This window comes from Terrapene carolina, unplaced genomic scaffold, assembly GCF_002925995.2.
Source record: "Terrapene carolina triunguis isolate 2854851 unplaced genomic scaffold, T_m_triunguis-2.0 Scaffold112, whole genome shotgun sequence".
In the NCBI taxonomy this organism is placed as follows: domain Eukaryota; kingdom Metazoa; phylum Chordata; order Testudines; family Emydidae; genus Terrapene; species Terrapene triunguis.
This window is the reverse complement of record NW_020664463.1, coordinates 8,278,219-8,303,664: the sequence shown is the minus strand read 5'-3', so window position 1 is coordinate 8,303,664 and position 25,446 is coordinate 8,278,219. Positions and strand designations below refer to the sequence as shown.

At 43.8% G+C, this 25,446-nt stretch overlaps 1 protein-coding gene across 1 annotated transcript in view; it reads left to right on the top strand.

Moving 5' to 3' along the window:
* LMNTD1 (lamin tail domain containing 1) overlaps positions 1-25,446 on the top strand; it is a 251,476-nt gene that overhangs the window by 12,336 nt on the left and 213,694 nt on the right. Inside the window, exons 3-4 of the mRNA XM_029911684.1 lie at positions 1,125-1,218; positions 12,237-12,422. Coding sequence (XP_029767544.1) covers positions 1,125-1,218; positions 12,237-12,422 — 280 coding nt within the window. The remainder of the gene's footprint in view (positions 1-1,124; positions 1,219-12,236; positions 12,423-25,446) is intronic.

The following is a 25,446-nucleotide window of genomic DNA, read 5'->3' as shown; positions in this document are numbered from 1 at the left end:
GAAAACCACTGTTCTAGACTCATCCTTACAACATGATTCAGTCTAAATTGGTTCCTAACATGGGCCCCCAATTCTGCAAATAAAAGTAGTCTCATTAACCATTGCTTGGCCCGGAAGTAGAAAGCCTCGTCTACACTAGGGCTGTTTGCCCCAATAAATAAATCCCACCATTGCTAACAGCAGAAAGAAAAGGAAAATATGAATCAGGAAAATACTTAAAACTATTCAGGGAGAATAAACCAGTAATTTAAGAATGCCCTGACTACCTCATTACCAAAGCAAGCACTTTTCACATGCTTATTATAAAACAAAGAAGGGATCCCAAAGACAGTGGCTTACTTGCAACTACTGGTTGTGCGCTCTCTCTCTCTCTCTCTCTCTCTTCATATTGAAGAAGCTGCAGCCAAATTGCAAAGTAATTGTCCCTTTTTTCAATAAGCAGCTTTTTTCCTAACATTTATGCTATTTATACTTCTCCATTTATCGTAAAACTACTACTCTTTTCCAAAGCAAAGTAATCACTAAAAGCTGTGAGATCCGTTTATAGTCCAGGCACTTCAGGCCAGACTCATTGGGAAAAGCCCTGATGCCACTAAAGACAGTGAAAAAGATCCTGTTGATTTCAACAGAGTCAGGATACCACCAGTAGTTGCACTAGGGCTCCTTTGTATTAGCCAGGCTGGGGAAAAGGCAGGTAGGACAGGCATAATCTCTGCCCCCAGCAAATAACTTCGGCACAAAGGGCCTGCATGTCAGGTGCAGTGCTGGTCTTCATGCCTCTCCAGAATAGACTTTTGCTTCTCCCAGGGCAGGTGATGTTCTCGATGGAGGCAGGCTAGAAGGAGTAGGGCTAGGGTGCAAGCTTGTCCTGGTGATTGTGTCCCCTAGCAATGTTCCATGTGGCCTTTGTAACAGGACACAAGTTAAGGCTGTGCAAGCCATAGTCAGCCCCACGGATCACACCAGCTGTCTATAACCTCTGAACAGGGGAGGCAGAGGAATGTGTCTGGCTCTTCATCCTCCTGTGGGTCACCCCTCCCGCCCCGCAGTCACTTTGATTTGGACTGATACCGTGTGAAAGAACAACAGTGATAGAGTTTTCTCTTTATCCCTGACTACTTTAGGTATGAAGAGGAATTTTCCCAGCGACTGAAATTGCAGGACCAGGTACTGCAACTCAAACACCAGCTGGAGCATCAAAAAGAAATTTGTTTACAGGTGAGGCTAATAACACTGCTCCTAAACTGTGCTTTTGAAGCCTATTCAGTGTCTCCTAATCAGACTGCTAAAACTTCTGCAGAATTGTCCTTCCTCCAGCAATGGATTAACATGGACTGCTCTTTATTAGAGCACACTTGGGAAGCTGGTGTCTGTGAATGTTTATAGGGCCAGCTCTCCATAATTCCAAAGGTGAAGGAAGTTCACCACTGCCCCAAAACTTGTTTGCATATAGAGCCAGCTTCAGGATTTCCCCACCAACCCTGCCATGTGGGTCAGCTGGATCTCTGCATTACTGAAAGCCCCAGCAGATAGTGGTTTGTGCTCTTTAGTGCCTTCTTCCTTGTCTATCATAGTGGCCTAATTATGCTGATGTCCATACCACCTCTATGTGTATATTTTCTTTTCATCTTCTTGCTTTGGCCAGGAAGGATGGTCTTTGGTTAGAGTCAGAAACCCAGATCATATTCCTGGCTCTGTCTCAATTTTCCTGGCCCTGATTCTTCACTACTTCACACCTTCTATGGTCATAGAATCATAGAATATCAGGGTTGGAAGGGACCTCAGGAGGTCATCTAGTCCAACCCCTGCTCAAAGCAGGACCAATTCCCAACTAAATCATCCCAGCCAGGGCTTTGTCAAGCCGGGCCTTAAAAACCTCCAAGGAAGGAGATTCCACCACCTCCCTAGGTAAAGCATTCCAGTGCTTCACCACCCTCCTAGTGAAATAGTGTTTCCTAATATCCAACCTAGACCTCCCCCACTGCAACTTGAGACCATTGCTCCTTGTTCTGTCATCTGCCACCACTGAGAACAGCCGAGCTCCATCCTCTTTGGAACCCTCCCTCAGGTAGTTGAAAGCAGCTATCAAATCCCCCCTCATTCTTCTCTTCTGGAGACTAAACAATCCCAGTTCCCTCAGCCTCTCCTCATAAGTCATGTGCTTCAGACCCCTAATCATTTTTGTTGCCCTCCTCTGGACTCTTTCCAATTTTTCCACATCCTTCTTGTAGTGTGGGGCCCAAAACTGGACACAGTATTCCACATGAGGCCTCACCAATGTCGAATAAAGGGGAATGATCACGTTCCTCGATCTGCTGGCAATGCCCCTACTTATACAGCCCAAAATGCCGTTAGCCTTCTTGGCAACAAGAGCACACTGTTGACTCATATCCAGCTTCTCGTCCACTGTGACCCCTAGGTCCTTTTCTGCAGAACTGCTACCTAGCCATTCGGTCCCTAGTCTGTAGCAGTGCATAGGATTCTTCCGTCCTAAGTGCAGGACTCTTCACTTGTCCTTATTGAACCTCATCAGGTTTTTTTTGGCCCAATCCTCTAATTTGTCTAGGTCCCTCTGTATCTGATCCCTACCCTCCAGCGTATCTACCACACCTCCCAGTTTAGTGTCATCTGCAAACTTGCTGAGAGTGCAGTCCACACCATCCTCCAGATCATTAATAAAGATATTAAACAAAACTGGCCCCAGGACCGACCCTTGGGGCATCCCGCTTGAAACCGGCTGCCAACTAGACATGGAGCCATTGATCACTACCCGTTGAGCCCAATGATCTAGCCAGCTTTCTATCCACCTTACAGTCCATTCATCCAGCCCATACTTCTTTAACTTGGTGGCAAGAATACTGTGGGATGTGGCATTTCTAGGAGAGCAAAGTTGGGCATAAAATGCTGCTGTTGGTTTAAGTGACTGGAGAATTCGACTGTGGTAGTGTTTTGCTCTCCTGCTGCTGCCAGGTAGATGATTACACCAAGTGAAAGGGGAATCAAGTCCTCTGTGTGAAGCTAGGCAAATCACTTCCTCTTGTGCTGAAAGGAGTTGCTGTGAGGAAGCAGAGGATTGGAATCCCCATTCTAATACATTGACTTTCCTCGAAGTACTCCAGCACGCTGAGTTAATCAGCCTAAAATCTTGTCCACACTTTTTGTTTTATTTCTATCTCATAGAGCTGGAAGGGACCCTGAAAGGTCATCAAGTCTAGCCCCCTGCCTTCACTAGCAGGACCAATTACTGATTTTGCCCCAGATCCCTAAGTGACCCCCTCAAGGATTGAGCTCAACAACCCTGAGTTTAGCAGGCTAATGCTCAAACCACTGAGCTATCCCTTTTGACTAACCCCAGTCAGGGCCGGCTCCAGCATTTCTGCCGCCCCAAGCAAAAAAAAAAAAAAAAACGCCGCCACCGGCCGCGCCAGCCCAGCCGCAGGTCCTTCGCTCCTAGAGGGAGTGAGGGACCTGCCGCCCCCGAACTGCCGCAGGTGCCGCCCCTCTCCCTTGGCCGCCCCAAGCACCTGCTTGTTAAGCTGGTGCCTGGAGCCGGCCCTGACCCCAGTTCCTTGTCTATGGCAAGCATTTGGTGTAGTGCAGTGGTGCTGACTCATTAGTGCAGATGAAAACAAACTGGAGCCTGTGCTGATTGAGCATGAAGCAGGTGCAAACCTTGATTAGCTCAACTGGTGCAAACCCCTACACTGAATATGCTTAAGAGGTCACTATAGGGAGTGCTGGCTGCCAGAGGAGGAATTGGGCCTATTCTGTGGTACAGTGATGAGGCCTTAGGTTGTTTGAGTTACAGTGCCGGTAGGAAAGCCAATGCATTACACTGGGGAGTTCAGTAGCCTCTTCATAAGGGTGTTGGGAAGTTTAATTTATTAATGTCTGCAAAGTGATTTAAAATTCTGGGAGTAAAGCGGTTAGCATAGTTAACTGGCTTCCCTTGGGTATTATGGGATGGAGCTATGCTCTACCCCTCTCTTATGTCATATGTAGTGAGTGGGAATTTGTGCCCTTCTGCCTCTCTTGTGATGCAGTTAAATAAAGCAGTAACTTCCCAGCCTGCAGTCCTGTGAGTAGATGTTTTTGTTTCATGGAGTGGCTCTTTACAAAAAGCAGGGATAGCATTACAGAGTAAAGTATTATTATTACCGTATGCTATGGTGGTTTTGAGACTAGAATATTTTTTAACCCTGGACTACCTTGTTATATACTAATTTACTCATAGTTAGATCTGCTGCATTTAAGGTTCTGTCAACACTTACGTTATTAAATTTTGTTAAATCTCTTTTCCCCCCTTTGAGAGTATGTTGGAACAGAAGTAGTCAGCCCAGCTGGAAATGGTTCTACCTGAACTAGGCTTGTTTACTTATGGAGCTGCATGGATATTTAAAAAAAAAAAAAAAAAAGAAATTGTTGGCACAGTGAGATGACTATTATTTCTGTTGTGGAAGATTGAGGTACTGCAGCCAAGGCTTGAGGACTGTGCAATGTCAGCTGAGACAGGCAGTAAGTGGGAATGGCCGGAGAAGTGGAGAAGATAAGTGACATCTCTTAGGAGTGTTTTTTAATAAACAAAACATAGATTAGCCAATAGGGGCTGATTAGCTGAAGCCAAAAGGAGGTAGAGGTGAGGCCCATAAAATGCCAGCAGCTGGGAAAGGCAATTCATGTCTCACATCCTGAGCAAAAAATGTGGGTCTTATTAGGGGTAAGCAGTCATAACGTTTTTAAGGCTAGAAGGGACCACCAGATTATCCAGTCTGACCTCCTGTGTATCCCAGGCCACTAAACCCCACCCAGTTACCCCTGTATTAAAATCAATAACCTGGACTAGACTAAAGTATTACAGCTTTCAGAAGACTTAACTATTGTGTGTCACAGTCAGCGAACAGAAGGGACCAAAAAGCACCAGTTCCTGGGGCCTCTGCAGGGGCAGGGAACTGATTTGGTGAGAGAGACCCAGCTGATTCATTAGTATGCCTCTCCTGGCTACTAGTATCTGAGTTTTGCTATGTTTTTTTGTTTGTTTAAACGGAAGTATTAATTTTCTCTTTCTGGCTTGTTTGTTATACTAAATAAACAATAAAAGGGCAGCCCCATAGCTTTTTCTGGCTGGTAGGCATCAAGGGGGCAACCAACATCTTTCCCCACACATGGAGATAAGAAAACACATGAATCAGTGTATGTGTTGGGAGTACTCCTTTGCTCAGACAAGGAGCAGCAGTAAGAAGTCGTTTATGTAACTCAGCAACCACCTTGCTGATCTAGACCAGTGTTTCTCAAATGTGGCCACCAGGGGCTTTTTATGTGGTCACAGCCTCCTGGACGGTGAATGGGGGGGGGGGGGTGGAGAGAGCACAAAGCAGTGGCCCCTCCCCAGGACCATCAGCAGGAGTTGGGCTCTGCCCCCCCTTTGGAGCCATAAACACTAGAGAAGCAGGCAGCTATTGTGAGTTCCCTACCTTCCCAAGGGCGGTGGGGCTCAGGCTTCTGGCTTCAGCCTTGGGGTGGCAGGTGGTGGGCTCCATTCCCTGGCTGCAGGGTTTCAGAGTCTGGATGCAGGACCATGGGCTCTGGCCCTGGGCCCCAGTCACGTGGCAGTGGGTGCTGGCCCTAGGCTTACCACCCCCCCATCGCTCTTAGTCCCTGCTGTGTCCTCTGACCCCAGGCTTCAGCCACGTGGCTGCAGAGCTCTGGCCCCAAGTTCACCAACACCCCTCGTCCGTGGCCCCCACTGTCTCCCCTGGCCCCTCACCCACCCACCCCATTGCATCTGTCTCCCACTGCTTCCCTACCCACCTCCCCATCCAGGGCTTAATTTGTTTCCCGGCTTGCCAGGGCTGCAGGGCCGGCTCTAGGATTTTTGCCGCCCCAAGCAAAAACAATTTTGGCTGCCCCCCCCCCATTTTTAATTACCCCCGGCCCTGCCTCAACTCCGCCCCTTCCCCAAATCCCCAGTCCTACCTCCTTCCCCCTAGGCTCTCAAGCCTGGGAGGGAGGGGGAGAAGCGGCGCCCGCGCCGCGGCCACTCGGAGTCTCCCCCTCCCTCCCAGGGTCTCAAACCTGGGAGGGGGGGGAGACCCCGAGCGGCCGCTGCGCGCAAAACAGCTGATTCGCGCGCCGCTGCTCCCCCTCCCTCCCAGGCTTGAGAGCCTGAGAGGGAGGGCGAGTAGCGGCGCACAAATCAGCTGTTTCGCGCGCCGTGGCGCGCGAGCGGCAGCAGCTGCGGAGGTGAGCTAGGGCGGCCGGGGCACATTTTTAGGGGCGGCATTCTGGCGCCAGCCATGCCGCCCCTAAAAATGTGCCGCCCCAAGCACCAGCTTGATTTGCTGGTGCCTAGAGCCAGCCCTGCAGGGCTGAGTAAGTCTGTCTGTGAAAAGTGATATTTGTATGTTTGTTAATATCACTTTTTGCACTTCCTAGCTAGCTAGCAAGTCTGCTACTGTGAAAAGTGATATTAAAAAACATTCAAATATCACTTTTCACAGACAGACTTACTAACTAGCAAGTCTTTTTAAAAAATAAAAATAAAAAAAAAAAAGGAAAAGAAACAATAACAAAAAAAGACAAGAACGTGCAAAGCACATTATCTATTTCTATTCTGTTTAGGTCCAGTAAATAATAGACAACTGTACATTTTTATTGAGTCTGCAAAAAAAAAAGAAAAAAAACCCAAACCCCGATATAAATAAATTACAAGGATTTGGACATGTATATGTGCATATTTATTTGTTTTTCCTAAAGTTAATTAAGTATTTTAGGAAAAACTGTCAGAGCGGCCACCAGCAAGAGTTGGTGGTCGCACTCTGAGGCCACCAAAAATGTGTTGTGAGAACCCCATGACAATTGGGAGAGGTGTTTGATTGGAATCCCTCTGAGTGCAGACAAAAGAGAAAGGAAGCATTGGCCAGTGGTTAAAGTGCCAGCCTAGGACTTTGGAGACCTGAGTTCATTTCTCTCTTCCACCACAGACTGTCTGTGTGACCTTAGGCTGGGAGTGACAAGGAACTTAAAGGCACCTAGAAAATCCCTGTAACAAGGGAATCCATTTTCATACCAGGCCATCCTTACTTCTGCACTGCTGCTGGCGGTAGCGCTGCCTTCATAGCTGGGTGACTGGAGACTGGCGGCTGCTGGCCAGGTGCCCAGAGGGGGGCATAAATATGGTTACCAGACATCTGGGTTTTCCCAGACATAGCTGTGATGGGTTGTCACCCCTGGGGTGCAGTCTGGGAGCTGTGGGAACTGCTGCGCTTCTCTAAGACACACACCTGGGACACAGCCAGCCTCACCCAGGACCTATCATCGCCCAACAAGCCAACAGGTGGTGCCACTCACCCAAACTGGGCTACCGGAGTGCAAACAGCAGACCCCAGCTAGTTTCCCAGCTCCCCAGGCATGCACCCTGCTCTGGAATATAAAGCCAAAATTATATCATCTTGCACTGCACAAGGATCTGCACAGTGTAAACACATTAATATATCTGCTCCTCCCTCAATGTGGAGAGGAATATGCACACTTGTAGTAACCAAGCTGATATTTTCCCCAAAACACTTCACTTAAAGACACACTGGTTTAAGATAAAATATAAAACAAGTTTATTAACTACAAAAAGATAGATTTTAAGTGATATTAAACAGATCAAAGCAGATTACCTACTAAATAAACAAAACCGCAACCTCAGCCTACGATACTAGAAAGATGGGATATGAGTTAGCAAATTTTCCCCCTGGGTGATGATACAAACTGGCTTTCAGATTCTTAAACTTTGCAGCTTGGGATCTCCTCCCCCATTCCAAGTCTTTTTCTTTTGGAGCTTCTCTCAGGTGTTGAGTTGTGGGGGAGTGAAGAACAACAGATGATGTCGTTCCCTGCCTTATCTAGCTTTAGCATATGGTGGGAACCCATTGTTCCAAAAACAGTTTGTGGAAAAATACAGGTACCCGAAATGGAGTCCAGAGTCATGTGGGCTGGTCACATGCCCTTGCAGAGTCATAGGCTATCAGGAGCAGTCTCAGGAAGGTTCACCAGGTAGGGGATAAGCTTCTCCTAAGGCCTATTGTTTTCCCTAATGGCCCATTACCCTGAATGGGCCTTTCACAACCAGCTCTTTAGACTGGAAGCAGCTTGCCTAGTGGGTGTCCTCCAGGTGTAACTACATGTGAAATACAGATACATAGTCAATATTCATAACTTCAGGTACAAAAACGATACATGCATACAAATAGGATAATCCTATTCAGCAAATCATAACTTTTCCAATGACACCTTACATGACCCATGTAGCAGCTGCCAGATCCCCCACCCAGGCCTCAGCTCTTTGCCCTGGCGGGGGCCCCATAAGGAGGTAGTAACTGATGAATGGTGCTGCATCCTGGGCTTGCACCAGCCACCCTGCCACTGTGACAGGGAGCGACACTTCCCCCTCACTCCAGGGAGTACCCCCTCAAGTACACACACATCCCTCCAGCACCCCCAAATATACCCCCTTCCAGCTCTCTTCTGCTCTCCCTCGCCCTCCCCCCCCCCCGCCACTTCTGGTACTGTCCTCTTTTTGGGAACCTGAAATATGGTAACCCTAGGCATGAACTACTACAGATGTAAGGAAGGGGGTGGCATCAAATAAGTCTGAGAACCCCTGGGTTAGAGCACACAATTGGTTGTTGGAGAGCTTGGTTCAATTCCCTCATCTGCCTGCTGAGGAGAAGGGGGTTGAGCAGCGGCTCCCTGCTTCTCAGGTGAAAGGACTTGATGGACCATTGAACTGTTCGGAAATGGCACATTCTGTGTTCTGATTGTAAGCCTGGCAATGATAAGCACGTTGTTGCACAGAGCTTAACACCAAGATTTATTCAATAGATACATAGGTTGATGTGGATGATCTATAGAACTAAAAAGCAGGCACAAGAGCAACAGCTTGTACTCCTCTTGGAAACCAGCTGGAACCAGGCAACTCTTTCTCTTTCATATATTGCCAAGTCTGTATTGCTGTACTGTGCTCTGTTCTAAATACCAGTACCCTCTGGTGTGCAACTAATTTACACTCGGTTACTGTATTATCTCTTCTCCTATATTATTTATACAAGATTCTTCAATTTTTATGTCATGCAGCTTGTTTGCTATTGCATTGACTTCCTCTACATTCACATCTAGTACTGAGCAGGGGAATATTAGTTTTAGCATCACTGCAGAGTGAAAGAGGTGCTCTAATTTCTGAAAGGTAGAGATTCAAGTGGGTCTTAATGCTGCCACCATAATGAGCGGTTAGATAAAACATCATTGCTCTCCCTCATGTACGATGGGCTTCCTCTGTGCAGGTGCATTGTAGGTGAAGTGGATTCAGAAAAGCCTCGTCTCACCCAGCCTTGAGCATCTGAGCAGGAACTGGCCAAAATACAGCTCTTGTGCTTCTTTGAGCATTAAGGTGATGGCCCAGTTAGCATGGTTGGCACATTCCATCTTTCCCCAGGGAGCATGGCCATTCAGGTGCATGACATTGGCTGAGCCCTGGTTCTCTTGTGTACCATCTATTCTAATGCATGCAAAAACAACCCCCTCCCCCCCTGAAGATAAACATCCTCCATGGTGTTCTTTCTGAGTCATTCTGTCTGTAGTAAGATAGGTGTTTCTCCATGAATGGCTAATTTTTGCCCTCTGATATTCTGAAGGTGCAATTTGGACCCAAGGAAGTATTCAGAGTGGTGGTGGGATGAGGGCGGATCACTGAGTGAGAAGTGAGATTTTAAAATGTAAATGAAAGGGTGGAATTGTCCAGTTATCTGTCAGCCACAATAACTTTTCAGCCCTGGGGACCATTTGGCGATTTGCTTTGATTCAGCCATCCAAAACATGGTTGATTTAGACAAGCCAGCGTATGTATTTGAAGAACAAGCATAAGCCACACATACCCAGTGATAGAAGGGTATCACAGAAAACTATTGCCCTGGGGATTGGCCGACAGTGGGGATTAGATGCATTGGCCTTGGGCATTGTTGCCCAATAGCGGGAAATTTAGAATTTAAGGAGCAACAGGTCGCACCTTAGCTGAGAGTGGTAGCCTTTCTATATACAGTGTGGTACAACCCCTTAAAGAACGGACAGGAACAAAAAAGCAACTCTCTTCTGCCTAGCTGGCTGGTTGCCAGAGGAGCCCTTGGCACCTGCTGCAGGTTGACAGTCTTGGCCAGTTTGCAGTTGGCTGAACCATGTGTTTTTGGATTTGCTTATTTTCTCTGCCTTCTGATTAGTTAGTTTTCTTGGCTGTTCCACTGCATATATAAACATTTCCTTCCCTAGTTCCCATACCTTTGTTGTTTCCCCTGGTGAGTTGATGCTGTGACTACTGAATGATGATTTTTCTTTTCATTTCATTTGCAAGCATGCAACAAGGTGAATTAACATGTAGGGGGAAGGATCGAGTGGGGAAGAAACTTAAGAAAGTAAGAACATTGCCTCAGGATTTAAAAGGAAAATCTTTGTTGATTTTGCTAAACTTCTCTGTTGAGTCTGATTATTTCTGGATGAATAAGAGATGTCCCTGAACCAAAACTCTGAATCCAAACACCCCATACTGAATGCATACATGTGTGTGTGATGATAGGGGTCAGATCTGAATCCAAATTTCCCAGCTAGACTCTATCTCTATAACGGGACAGCCCAAAACCTTACATCTGAACTCTGGGGGAGGTTTTTGGATGCAGATTCAAATGTCACAGTTCAGGTCCATCTGAAGTATTAGCTGAGGTCACTTCTAGATTTGCTAGTTTGTCCTCCCATTCCTTGCTCCTGCTTTTTTCTCGTAAAGCAACTCTTGATGAGATGAACACATTGTTGAAAACAGAACTGTTTGATCTAACCATCCAGCAACACATGTGCATTGCAAGAACTTTGTGAATCTCATCAGTCATGGACTTAGAACCAATATTTGCCCTCTTTTCCACACTGGCCTCCAACCTACCCTTTTCTGTGCAACTGGGATTAGCTGCTGACACTGTGCATGCAGAGTACTTAAGCTCTTTGAGACTCTGCTAGTTCTTATCATCGCTCTGGAGTGCGATTCCATTTGAAGCATAAGTTATTACCTACAATTCAGTTTCATCTCTTTGAGGATGATAGAGCAATAATTCCTTCAACCCAATCATACTGTATGTAATATTCATGTCAGATGTGTCTGATATGTACAGTAATAAAGGATAAAACCTTTTTTAGTGGAATAGAATCTGAACGCTGCTGCATCTTGGGCTAATAAGTGTTGCGTAGGGTGTGTTTTCAAATAAAGCAGTAATAACAGAAGCTTGATATTAAAGGATATTAATTCTTAGAGTATTACCACTTTGTCATTGTAAATATTGTAAAAAACGACATCCACAAGTTATTTCAGAACCCCTGACCTATTCTATTTTTTTTTTCTTTTTTGGTGGCTCAGACCCCAGACTTCCTCTTTGGTCCTGCTTTTTTTTTTCTCTTCTCACTTATTAACAAAATGGACTGTGGAAATGAGGCTGTGAGCTGTGCTATAATTTGCAGCACTACGAACAGGCAGATTAAACTGATGGTGTGATATGTGATATCATCCCTCCATTATTTTCCCAAAGCATCAAGTTAATAAGACTAATGCAGACTGGCATGTGTGTTGCGGCAGCCATCACTGCTTCTGAAAAGAGATTCAATATAATGACTCTAGGACAGGAAGTGGAAGATGTGGATAAAATTAGAAATAAGCATTTTAATTAGATGTTAGTGACTGTGCTTTTCATTAGTAGTGGTTAAAGAGTATCATTGACTTTTACAGCTACTTACCCAAAAAGTAAGATGTGTCTGTATAAAAAAGATAAAGTGACTTATATGTATGTATTTCCTCCTTGGGAACTGCGAAATAGGTTGTGGTTGAAAAGTTTAGGGTTTTTTTTCTGTTCTCTGAAATTGGCACAAGTGAAACAGAAAAGTCCAAGGAAACATGCGTTTTTCTGCTCTGGCTTTTTTAACAATTCATCATGGAATCTAACAGGGAAAATAAGTTATAAGTTACTCCCTTAAAAGTACTTGGCAATTAACTAGCAGTATTATCAAAATTCGTTTACTGGCTTGTTTCAATATCTTATATCTTTTAAGGACACAAATGATTTCTTTTTCACTGTAAAGAAATGCTCTTACGGTTTTTTAAGTCTAATTTTTGTGACCTGTCCCCTGAGAGAATCTAATTCATTCTTCTTCTAAAACAACTATAGGGATCCAAAGAGATGAGACAGAGGCTTGCATGGTCAGAAGTTCTCATACTCCAACTGGAAGGAAAACTCCAGGAATTGAGCAATGGGGACTCAGATTCAATGGCAAAAGTTCAGAAAATTCGAGAAGCCAATGAAGCAGGGGTGAAACAAATCCAAGAGGAAACTGCAACAGCCTACCATCAAAAGGTAAGCCTATAATATAGAACATGTGTTCCTTCTTTCTTTTGTCTACTTTACAAGAGTTAATATACAGTATTTGCAAGGTTCAGAAGGGGGCTTTTCTCCCTCCAGGCTACTAGCTACAGTTACAGCTTATTCAAAAAGTTAGACTTTTCCCCTATCTGAAAAGAGTTTAATAACATAGCCTTAAAAAAGAGAATGGACAAAACTAATGAGCATTCTGCTTACACATAACAATACAGTGCCAGAGGAAATGAATTGGGCCAGGGTGAATTATTTTTACTTGTTAAGAGAATGTAAAGGGTGAAATCCTGGCCCCATTGAAGCCAATAGCAAAATTCCCTTCAACTTCAATGAGGCCAGGAGGACTTCCCCTTACAGTATGCATAATGGAATTGTGGTAGTGACTCCTTAGCTAAAGACAAAAGGCAGTTAGATGTCTGACTGGGTGCCTAGCTCCTATTTGTGCTTTTGAATATCTCCTCCAAAGTTTCTAAGCTGTTTTCCAAGGTCTACTTTTGAAAAACACTCATTTTGACTTTTCTTTGACAAAAAAAAAAAAAAAATGTCCTTTACACCTCAAATTGTATATTTGAGGCCAGATCCTCAAGACCAGCCATTTGGCACATGGCATCACTCCCTGATAGCTGACACTTTATTTCAGTACACTACAGAGAAGCCTGAGGGTTGCTCTAAATTGCACCAGAGGCAAACAGCACCAACAGGCCATTTTGGTAGCCAGGGATTGCTAGAGTATAAGAAAATTCCAGCCATACTCCCTTTTTTCTTGGCCTTTGCCACCCACACTCACAGCCCTTGTCATAGTCGATGAGAACCAAGGTGTGAGTGTACCATGGATTTATATAGTGGCATTATGATATTTTCCATTTTATTATCTATCCCTTTCCTAATGGTTCCTAACACTGTTAGCTTTTTTGGCTGCCGCTGCACACTGAGCAGGTGTTTTCAGAAAATTAATCATGATGATGCTAAGATCTTTCTTGAGTTGTAATAGCTAATTTAGACCTCATCATTTTGTATGTGTAGTTGGAATTATGTTTTTCCATTGTGCATTACTCTGCAATTATCAACATTGAATTTCATCTGCCAGTTTGTTGCCCAGTCACCCAGTTTAGTGAGATCCTTTTGTAACTCTTTGCAGTCAGCTTTGAATTTAACTATCTTGAGAAATTTTATATAATCTGCAAACTTTGCCTCCTTGCTGTTTACCCCTCTTTCCAGATTGTTTATGAATATGTTGAACAGCACTGGTTCCAGTAGTGATCTTGGAGGACCCTACTATTTACCTCTCTCCCCTATGAAAACTGACTCTTTATTCCTACCCTTTATTTCCTATCTTTTAACCAGTTACTGATCCACGAGAGGACCTTTTCTCTTATCCCATGACAGTTTACTTTGTTTAAGAGCCTTTGGTGTGGGATCTTGTTAAAGGCTTTCTAAAAGTCCAAGTACACTATATCTACTAGATCACCCTAGTCCAGTGGCTCTCAACCTTTCCAGATCCCTGTACCCCTTTCAGGAGTTGGATTTGTCTTGAGTACCCTAGTTTCACCTCACTTAAAACCACTTGCTTGCAAAATTAGACATAAAAATACAAAAGGGTCACAGCACACTGGAACTGAAAAATTGCTTACTTTCTCATTTTTACCATATAATTATAAAATAAATCAACTGGAATATAAATATTGTACTTGCATTTCAGTGTATAGTACATAGAGCAGTATAAACAAGTCGTATGAAATTTTAATTTGTACTGACTTCGCTAGTGCTTTTTATGTAGCCTGTTGTAAAACTAGGCAAATATCTAGATGAGTTGATACCTCCTGGAAGACCTCTGCGTACCCCCAGGGGTATGCGTACCCCTGGTTGAGAACCACTGCCCTAATCCACATGCTTGTTGACACCCTCAAAGAATTCTAATAGATTGGTGAGGCATGATTTCCCTTTACAAAAGCCATGTTGACTCTTCCCCAACACATCATATTCATCTATGTGTCTGATAATTCTGTTCTTTAGTACCAGGCAAACTGATTGAAACTATACTAAAGTTAGGCTTACAGGCCTGCAATTGCCCGGACTGCCTCCGGAGCCATTTTTAAAAATAGGCGTTACATTAGATACCCCCCAGTCAGCCGGCACAAAAGCTGCTTTAAATGTAACTTTAGCGCTCTCGTAGCCAAGATGGAGTCTGCTCTGCAGGCAGCTCTGGCCAAGAGACGGCGCGCGCAGGAATGCAGCAGGAGAAATCCCTTCCACCCCAGGGGCACCTGTTCCAAACCCCCCAGAGTGAACACACACACCCACAGGAAAAGTACAATGGATATAAGAAAGGGAAATATTTATTTACAGAGGGATGAGAGGAGAAAAACAACAAGGGGGAATATAGGGGGTGCGGCAAAACAGGGTTGCATCCAAGCCTAGGCCCCACAGGCCCAGTGGTAGCACAGTCTGGAAGGGCAGACACTGAGTAATGTGTCTGCACACAGAGTTCAGGAGTCCTGAGCAAAGTTCCAGTCCAGTGGCGAGTCTTGGGTGCTCCTGGTCGTCTTCGGCGCCAGTGAACTTTCCCCAACAAACCCCTCCGGTGCCCTCTTCTGCCGCTCTCTGCAAAGCCACACAGAGCGACCACCTCCCCACTTAACTAACCAGCAGCCTCCCTCCTTATTCCCAGTGCAGAGTCACAAGCCCCAGTACTCTGAGCCCCATGCAGCTCTGGGCAGCCGTGATACTGAGTCCAGCTCCGGCCTGTCCTTCTTGGGCATTTCCTCCCTGGCACAGTGCTCCTCCTGGCTCCTGTCCTGGGGTGTCCCCAATCAGCCGCCCTGTCCTTCCCAGGCGTCAGGCAGGTTCTCTGCTGCTTCACTTTGTTAGGGCCTGCGGGCTGCAGTCCTTCTCTCCCCCAGCGCTCCAGAGCCACCTCCCGCCCGAGTTTCCCTCCTTTCTCTCACTGCTCCCCCTCCCCTCTTAGGAAAAAGATTTGAAGGGGCCATGCTCTCTAAACCCCAAAGGTGTTACATAAAGGATAGGTTATGTACCCCAGTAGTTCTGTAATTTCATATTTGAGTTCCTTCAGAACTCTTGGGTGAATACCATCTGGTCCTGGTGACTTATTACTGTTGAATTTATCAATTTGTTCCAAAACCACTTCTGCTGATATCTCAGTCTGGGACAGTTCCTGAGATTTGTCACCTAAAAAGAATGGCTCAGGTGTGAGAATCTTTCTCACATTCTCTGCAGTGCACACTTTCTCTCTCTAATGTTTTTCCAAACTGTTTTAACCTTTGGTAGCATTCCAAAGGGCTCATTTTCTCACCCCTTCACATTCCCTGTTGTCTGTTATGATCTTTCCCATTGCACGCTTTGCATGCAAAGTGTTTATTTTGGGTAATGCAATGTTACCACTGGCTGTGAATTGAAAGGACAGAGCGTGCAAGTAGATCAACAGTAAAGATGTTTTCTTCTTTCCTGTATGGTCAGTGTAATCAAATTCATTCTCATCAGAACTGAAATCCTCTTACCTTTGCCCGAGCCCCTGTTGTACAGTAGATTCCGGGGGGTGTGTGTGTGTGTGTGTGTGTGTGTGTCTGTGTGTAAATCTGGACAATGCATTGACACTATAGTAAAGCTCATTATTTGTGCTTTTTTTCCCAAGGCTAATTTTGTTTTGAGAACAGCAAATCGTAAATTATCCTTGCTGAATCGCCTATTTGCTAAAAACTGAAACAAAAATACATTCATCTAATGCTAGCAAAACATAGCCGTGATCAGGATACGGTCAAAGCTGTAATCAGCATAATGTATCCAGTTGGCTAGGCCACCTATCTGAGGGACCAGAAATATGCCCTGTCAGAAGAGGGATGCTTCTCAGAAATCCACAAATTCTTTTGGAAATTAACGAGTGATATGCAGCTTATTTTGTTAATAGAAGCACAAAATGGGTTTTGCTTTTCCAAAATATAGACTTTCTAAGAACCATAGTATGCTATTACTCTTATTCATTCTTTCATTTCATTGTTGGCTTCCTTATTCCTTGCCATTAACAGCAGATTAGCAGACCAGCAATTGTGTTAACAAACAAACAATTCTTTTTAAAGCTAACATAGTCTCCATTTTGTTTCAAATTCCATTGACTAGAATAAGAAAATCCTGAATCAGAATATCAGATAACCAGGTTATAATAGTAGGTGCATGTAAAATAGTGCCTGAACTCCTGAATACTTTTCTATTATAGCACAAATAAAAGTATAAAATGTCTTTCAATGTGAATATCAAACGAGGCCCCTGATCCTGCACAGGAAAACCCCTATGTAGTGGTTTGAGCATTGGCCTGCTAAACCCAGGGTTATGAGTTCAATCCTTGAGGGGGCCATTTAGGGAACTGGGGTAAAAAAGAAAAAAAAAACTGTCTGGGGATTTGTCCTGCTTTGAGCAGGGGGTTGGACTAGATGATCTCCTGAGGTCAGGGGCGGCTCCAGGCACCAGCGCAGCAAGCACATGCCTGGGGCGGCAAGCCGCAGGGGGCGGCCTGCCGGTTGGTGTGAGGGCGGCCGTCAGGCTGCCTTTGGCGACATGCCTGTGGGAGGTCCACCGGTCCCGCGGCTTCGGTGGTAATTCGGCTGCGGGGACGCTGAAGGCACAGCACTGGCGGACCTCCCGCCGGCATGCCACCGAAAGCCGCCTGACTGCTGTGCTTGGGGCGGCAAAAACCATAGAGCCGCCCCTGCCTGAGGTCCCTTCCAACCCTGATATTCTATGATTCTACATGGTACCCCACTGAAGTCATTGGGGCTCCATGCTACTGAAAGGGTCTGCTCATTGCAGGATCAAAGCTTAGAAACTGGGCCCAAGATGTAAAGTCCAGATCCAAACTTCCCAATGTTTGAGGTACTGAGGCTTGGATTTTAAGTCTGGCCATTAGCACTAGAGATTTATGGGTAAGAAATAGGGAAGAGCTTTCAGTATAAAAAATTCAATAAATTGTCACAAAACCTTCTCTCAAAACTGGATCTGAAAAAACTATTAAGGTTCTAAAGAGTCAGAAACATTTTCCCTTTCTTTTTTATGGACATCTTTACTTTGTAATTCCAGCCAGGATCAAAAATGAATGTGCTGAAATACTATCTAGAGAGGTTGTTGGACAGTATTTCTAGCCCAATCAGAAGCATTAAGTACTGGAAATCTCCCTGGATGCTCCTGAGATTTTATCTCTAAACTGTGGCTACAAGAGGTTTGGTTACTTTAGATGATTGTGGACGTTTTGTGGTGGTTATCCATATGGAATTTTGAACTTTTAGAGCTTGGCCCATGTCTAGTGTAGTGGGAGTGAGGGGTCAGGGAGACTCTAGAACCCACAAGAAAATCAAACCCCCACACTTTTATTTTGCAGAGTAGTTGTAGAAGCAGATAGTGAATGTTAAATTAAGCAGAGTATAATGCTCTTCTGTAATTGCCATAAGTTCACCAATAACATGCTTCAAATGTGTGATGCAGTAGAATTTTTTCACAGCTGAATTCCTTTGATTTGAACTATGGTCTCTAGAGTATGAATATGAGAGAATAGATCAGAACCTTCCTTTGCTACATGTCACAAATAACAGTTTCAGTGCTATCAGTTCTTGATTTGTAGGCCTGTTCAAAGCTTTCACTGAGTTGGCTCTTTTGACTGGCTATGATCATAACCCTTTCAATTCAATCAATTTCAGCCTGAGTACTGCAGTGACCTTAATTACCAGATCTGGTTACAGGGTCTGATTTAATGTTCAGATCTGTCAGGGCACAGAGTAACACTGTTTGGAATGGGGGGCTCTTGAAAGGTGTATACAGTGCTAACAAATCTGTAGAATCCATACAATGTAAATATCAGCAATTTTTGTTAAGATGTTTTAGTTCGTGGGCTTGGTAAATTTAAATATAAACTTGGTCATACTTTATATTAAGTATTCATTTATAATGGTGTATAAAGGATTAATACATAATGTTTTAATGAATGGTTAATCAATTGTTATATATGGTTATAAAGTCCAACAGGTCAGTAAGTTGCTTATAACCATCTATAACAACACCTGCTTGTGTATGCATTATAGATGGTTATAAGCATTACCTGCACCTGCAACATGCTTCTAATGTCTATTAATTATTTAACCCTTAATAAACTACTAATAAATGTACCTTTAATGTAAAGTGTGAACCAGAGTTTTATTCTACTTTTGGCTTTTTTAGCTATGTAGAATTCTAAGTGGAATATTTAAGACAAATTTTTAACTAAAAAATGAGCCCTGGACTTATTCCTGGTCCCATTGAAATCAAGTGGAATTTTCAATGGGATTTTCTAAAGTTCCTCAGTGACTGATAGTCAATGGGACTTGTGCTCTTAAGTCATTTAGGCCCTGATTTTGAAAGGTATTCAGGTACCTAACTTCCATTGCATTCAATTGGGATTAGGTGCCTAAATACTCTTTAAAAAATCTGGGCCTTGGGCCCTTTTAAAAATTCCACCCTTTATTTACTTTAATGGGAGTGGTTTTGGGTCTCTGCGGGAACCATGACACATTGCTTCAGTTGGGGAAAACCGGAGGAGGCATATGATCACAGTTTATCAAAAGCTCTTCTTTATATAGTGTTTCTGATCAGTGGGTGTCCTCTTCCTGACAAGCTGTAAATGTGTACTTAATATTGTATTATCTATTAACTCCCAAAGTCAATAGATTCCCTGGTAAGATCAGAACACTTCCAACGTTAGTCTCTGTAGTAAAAATAATATAGGTAATATTTACTCAGTGTAAAAGAACCCTTACTTAAACATTTATAGAGTTCTTATGATTCTAGGTCGCTTTCCTAAAACATTGATTAACTACAGAGAATACATAGGTGTTTTTTTAAATATATAATATAAGCTTTGCTTCATTTAAGAAAATGTTTTGGAACATTTTTTCTCATAACTTTTCTGGCATTTTTGTAGGATTTAATGTTACATTATTAGAATTCACCTGAACACATAAGTTTAAAAAAAAAAAAAAAAAAAGCATGTGACGACACAGGGCATGTCCACCTTCCCCTATGGCTTGAGTGTATTGTCTCTTTAATGATCCCCTGCATTCTGGCCTGTGGAATGGTAGGCCAGGTTTAGGAAAAAACTTCAGGATTCTTTCTTGAATGTATCAGTTTGTGCACTGAATAATACAAAATCCTTCTGGCTCTCACTTTTTCTCTTTAGCCTCAGCCCCCCTTCCACCTACGACATCCTGCAAGAGAGCCACAATAGCAACTCTGCCAAGGTTTTGACTTCCAGATTTTGCAATATTTTAGTTCGTTTCTTTAGATTTATACATTTGTGTTTATGAAGATTAAAAGTTTGGCAAAGGTAACAGTTTAACTCTGGGAAATGATACAGAGTTCGCTGTGGAGGCAGCAGTAACACTGCTGTGGAAAACACACAGTCCTTCTGGAGTAATAGATAAGTCCCTGATCCAAAGCCCATTTAAGTCAATGGGAGTCTTTCCATTGACTTCAGTGAATATTGCCTAAGTCAACAGTAGCTCTTCCGTAGCGGTAGTCAAATGCTTTTAATACTACAGTGGGGACTGGTGAAAGGCAGAAAGAAATCTGACCCAATATCACCAAAATCCATTCTGACCACAGATTCCTATTGAAATATAGAATGTGTACATATTGGATTGTAAGTAAGTCAAGGGCAGCCAAGAAGCGGGAGGAGTGTCAACTGGATGTTCTCTATATACATGAGAAAAATGGTGGGAACATAGCAATGCTTAAACTGGGATTTAGAGGCAATACACAGAAATCCTATCTTGTTTGAGGATCTAGTGGTGCAGAAATAAACTGACTGACTTGGTGTTGGTAAATCACACAGATACAGATGGCCAAAACCTTTCAAAGAAACAATTAAAACTCTGCCACAAAAGCATGTCAGCCCCACTGACCTCAGATATCCTAATCTGAAAGTAAGAGCGGGTGGCATTGACACTGTTAAACATCTATGTCATTTGTTAATCTGAACTAGCATCCAGGAGAACAGTTTGTGTCATAAATGGTTATATGTAAGCTATTGACCTGTTGGACTCTTAACAGTTCACAACTTAATAACATCTATTCATCTTTTAATCCTACATAAAATATTTATAAATGGAGGCTTAATATAGTGCAAGTCCAATAATGCTAGAAGTCAAGGTAAAGAAGATACCTACTCTGACCCAGCTTTTCACTCTCAAGAATTCATTATTAACTTTGGGTTCTGAAGATTATAAGGGTACTTTGTGTAATAAGAGACTATAAACTATATTTTAAACTACTTATTTTAAAAAAAGTTTTCTGGTGTATACTGCTCCTAGCCCTGCTAATTGGACCTATTGAAAGAAAAGGGAATTTATTCTCCTTTTCCTTGCAAGTATTTTACACTGAGGTAACTCAGTTGATTTTATTGGAGTTGCTTCTGCTTCACGCTATGTAAGTGAGAAGAGAATGAGGCCAGAGGTTTAGCTTTATGCCGTTTCTTTTGTCCTAAATAGGGGACATTTTAGTCAGGTTGGTAGAATACTACAAATACTATTAACTTTGGTAAATGTAAAGACTGCAAAGCAGTAAATGTCAATTTGTAATGGGTCACACAGTATGGGGATGAGCATCCAATCTTTATGTAACCAAAGTCCCATTGAAATCAGAGAGAGACTTCTCTGAGTATTAGAAGAATATTTGGCATTTCTCTAGTACCTTTCATTCAAGGATTCCCAAACCCTTCACAGACATAAATGTATTAAGCCTCCCAACATCCCTTGGAGGTAGCTAAGTAGTACTGTGCATATTTTTGTAGATAGGGAAACTGAGATGCAGAGGTTAAATGACTTGTCCAAAGTCAAATGGCAAATGTGGCAGAGCCCATGTTTAACTGTGAGAACATGCTTCCTCTCTTACGCCTGAACCAATGTCCTTTAAAGACAATGGAAAGTCCCCCAAAACAAATCCAGGGGCAAGAGGAGGCATTGTAGAACCTGGAGAGTGTGGAGCCAGAGCACACTGTGCTCTGACAATCCTCACTAATGTAATGGGGTCATCACAGGCTTGTGTGAATTAGAGCAGCCCTAAGGCTGCTTTAACTTGTGCTAGGGGACAGTTTGGCCCACAGCCAATCCCAGGACTGGTGCTGGAAGCAGAAAGGTGGCTTAGAACCCCCTTTGCCTTCCACCTTCAGTGATGCTAAGTCTGCTCTAGCACATCTGAGGATTTAGATTAGTGAAATTAGTGCTGGTTAAAGGTGTAGGATTGACAGAGGTAATTTGTGTGTACAGCACAGGCATGAGTATTGGAAGCTTCCCCACAAGTATGGCTCAACCCTGACCTCCAGAAACTACCTCTCTGGGTAAGAGAGCATTTCTATCTCACTTATTTAATCTTTAGCTTCTCTGAGGCTACCAACAAAACTACTGATCAGTGCCAGTTGCAAAGGTTTATTTTGATAGGGACACCTGTTCACTAGTAACAGGACTGAGACTACTAGCTCATTTCACATAGACTATAGAACAGCTGTTGATGATAGTGACTTTAAATCACTGTTGAGCTATATTTCTATCTTTAATCTGGAGGTAAAAGTTTACTACCTGGCTGAATCAGGCCCAATTTGTGTCATTGCCCTTTCTGACCCTGCTAACATCATCCAGCAATGCTCATGGTAATTCACCATATCATTCTTTAACTCTGTCCGTTAACATGCCTATGGCTACCACACATTTACTGTGAGTGTATAATTAATTCTATCTATATATAAAATATACACACACAGAGTAAATATGTGTTAGTTGTAGGCATATTAACAGACAGAGTTAAAGACTACACACACACACACACACACACACACACATATATATATATTTATTTTTTATATATATATATATACACACATATATACTGGTGTATTCCCAACTATAATTGTAAAGCAGAATCTAGAATCAAACTTCCTTTACTATGAAACTGAAGGCCAGCCTTTGTATCAGTGACTACTTGCTGTGCCCAGATTCTGCTGCTGTTGCTCTCAATATGTAGAACCCATACTCAGTGAGTAGCCCTATTGATTCCAGTGGGATTAGTTGCAGAGTATTGTGCTACTCAACATAGTTTGGGACAGAATCTGGTCCAAAATTTCTACTCCTTTCCCCTCTTCTCTCATTTTTCTTTCTGTCTCTTTCAAGAATAACATATTTGTGTGATTCAATGCACCCCTGTATTCACACCCTACACACTATTGTAATAATCTCTCTGCAAAATATGTCTTGCAAGGTGTCATTTGAAAACTAAAAAATTGCTGGTCAATATTATCATGGTGGAATGTATGTAGCAACATTATCTGTAAAGTTATGAATTCCCCCTGAATGATGTTGGTGGCACATGTTCAAACCCACATAGTCCCAATTAGGCAGAACTGGTTAAGCAGGTCTGAAAGAAAGGAATGTGTTTACCTCAGTTTACATATAAGTTGTAAACGGGGTCCTCAGGCAGTGAGAGGGGGAAGACAGGAGACAAGAAAAATCTGCATTTCAGCAAACAGAGGTGAAAAGAAACAGCATAGGACCTCTTTCGCTACTAGACACCATGCCGCCTCCTTTACTGTTTGAATAAACTTTGTCTTGAGAGGTAACCTTCAGAAAAATACACCTCAAAGGGGACTGGACTATAAAAGTGAGGGGCAAAACCACCCCAAGTTCTCTCTCCCTATCTATCTCTCTTTTCACCTATGAAAACAAAAGAAACAGCCTTTGGCCTTTGGGAGCAGATCCTGGCCTGAGAGTTTGGTCAGCAATGTTACTGGAAACGTGGTAAGGGATTTCACCTTGAACCAAGTCTAGTTTAAGTTCAGAAAGCATTTTCTTTATTTTTCTTATATTTCTGACTTTAATGCCTCATTAGTTGTACTCACTTAAAACCTCTCTGTAGTTAAATAAACTTGTTTTATTCTTTAATACGAATCCAGTGTTGATTATCTTAGAGGGGCAATGGATCTAATATATCTGGATTGTCCAGGAGAGGGCTGGGTTTTTTGGGAAAATCCAGAACTGGGAGTGTGTTGGGGTCATCCTGCAAGTAGTAACCAAGGCTGCTGGAAGTCAGAGTGTGGCTGATGTGTAGCTGGCAGGCTGCAGCTCTACACAGATTCTCAGGCCTGGTCTACACTATGAGTTTAATTCGAATTTAGCAGCGTTAAATCGAATGAACCCTGCACCCGTCCACACAACGAAGCCATTTCTTTCGAAATAAAGGGCTCTTAAAATCGATTTCTGTACTCCTCCCCGATGAGCGGAGTAGCGCCAAAATTGATATTGTCATTTCGAATTAGGGTTAGTGTGGCCGCAATTCGATGGCATTGGCCTCCGGGAGCTATCCCACAGTGCACCATTGTGACTGCTCTGGACAGCAATCTGAACTCGGATGCACTGGCCAGGTAGACAGGAAAAGCCCCGCGAACATTTGAATTTCATTTCCTGTTTGCCCAGCACAGGAGAGCACAGCTGACCACAGAGAGCTCATCAGTACAGGTAACCATGCAGACCGATAATCGAAAAAGAGCACCAGCATGGACCGTACGGGAGGTACTGGATCTGATCGCTATATGGGGAGAGGATTCAGTGCTAGCAGAACTTCGTTGGAAAAGATGAAATGCCAAAACTTTTGAAAAAATCTCCAAGGGCATGATGGAGAGAGGCCACAATAGGGACTCAGAGCAGTGCCGCATGAAAGTCAAGGAGCTCAGACAAGCCTATCAGAAAACAAAGGAGGCAAACGGTCGCTCCGGGTTAGGGCCGCTTCTACGCTGAGCTGCATGCAATTCTAGGGGGGGCCGCCACCGCTACCCCACCTCTGACCGTGGATTCCGAGGCGGGGGTAATCTCATCAGCCACACCTGAGGATTCTGCAGATGGGGAAGAGGAGGAGGAGAAGGAGGAGGACGAGCTTGCGGAGAGCACACAGCACTCCATTCTCCCCAACAGCCAGGATCTTTTTCTCAGCCTGACTGAAGTACCCTCCCAAGCCAGTACCCAAGACCATGACCCCATGGAAGGGACCTCAGGTGAGTTTACCTTTTAAAATATAAAACATGGTTTAAAAGCAAGCGTTTTTTAATGATTAATTTGCCCTGAGGACTTGGGATGCATTCGCGGCCAGTACAGCTACTGGAAAAGTCTGTTAACGTGTCTGGGGATGGAGCGGAAATCCTCCAGGGACATCTCCATGAAGCTCTCCTGGAGGTACTCCAAAAGCCTTTCCACAAGGTTTCTGGGCAGTGCAGCCTTATTCCGTCCTCCATGGTAGGACACTTGACCACGCCATGCTAGTAGCAAGTAATCTGGTATCATTGCATGACAAAGCCTGGCAGCGTATGGTCCCGGTGTTTGCTGGCATTCAAGCAACATCCGTTCTTTATCTCTCTGTGTAATCCTCAGGAGAGTGATATCGCTCATGGTAACCTGGTTGAAATATGGGAATTTAATTAAGGGGACAGAGGTGGCCCTTCCTACTGGGCTGTTTGCCTGTGGCTGAAAAGAAATCCTTCCCTGTAGTAGCCAAGCGCGGGGAGGGGAGGAGGATTGGCGCTGAGCTTTTCACGTGTGGCTAGCAGGGATCTTCCCTGATACCAGCCATGTGGTGGGGGGAGGGATAAAGCGATCATCCCAGAGAATTGGATGGGGGGGTGTTAGTTTGTTTTCTGCTGCTGAAGGTTAACAGGAAAACCACAGCACTCAACGAGCTTTGCTTGGTATGTGGGAAAGGAGGGCGCAGAAGCCGAAAGACAATGGCTTACCATGGCCGCATGCAAGCCGAATTCTGTTGCCCGGACCTGCGTCTGTGATCTCTAGCAGCAAAGCCACAGGCACTCAATATTAAGAGGCCCACGTTGATGTTGGTGAAACGTCCCCTGTGATCCACCAGTGCTTGCAGCACCATTGAAAAGTAACCCTTGCAGTTTATGTACTGGGTACCATGGTGCTCCGGTGCCAAGATAGGTATA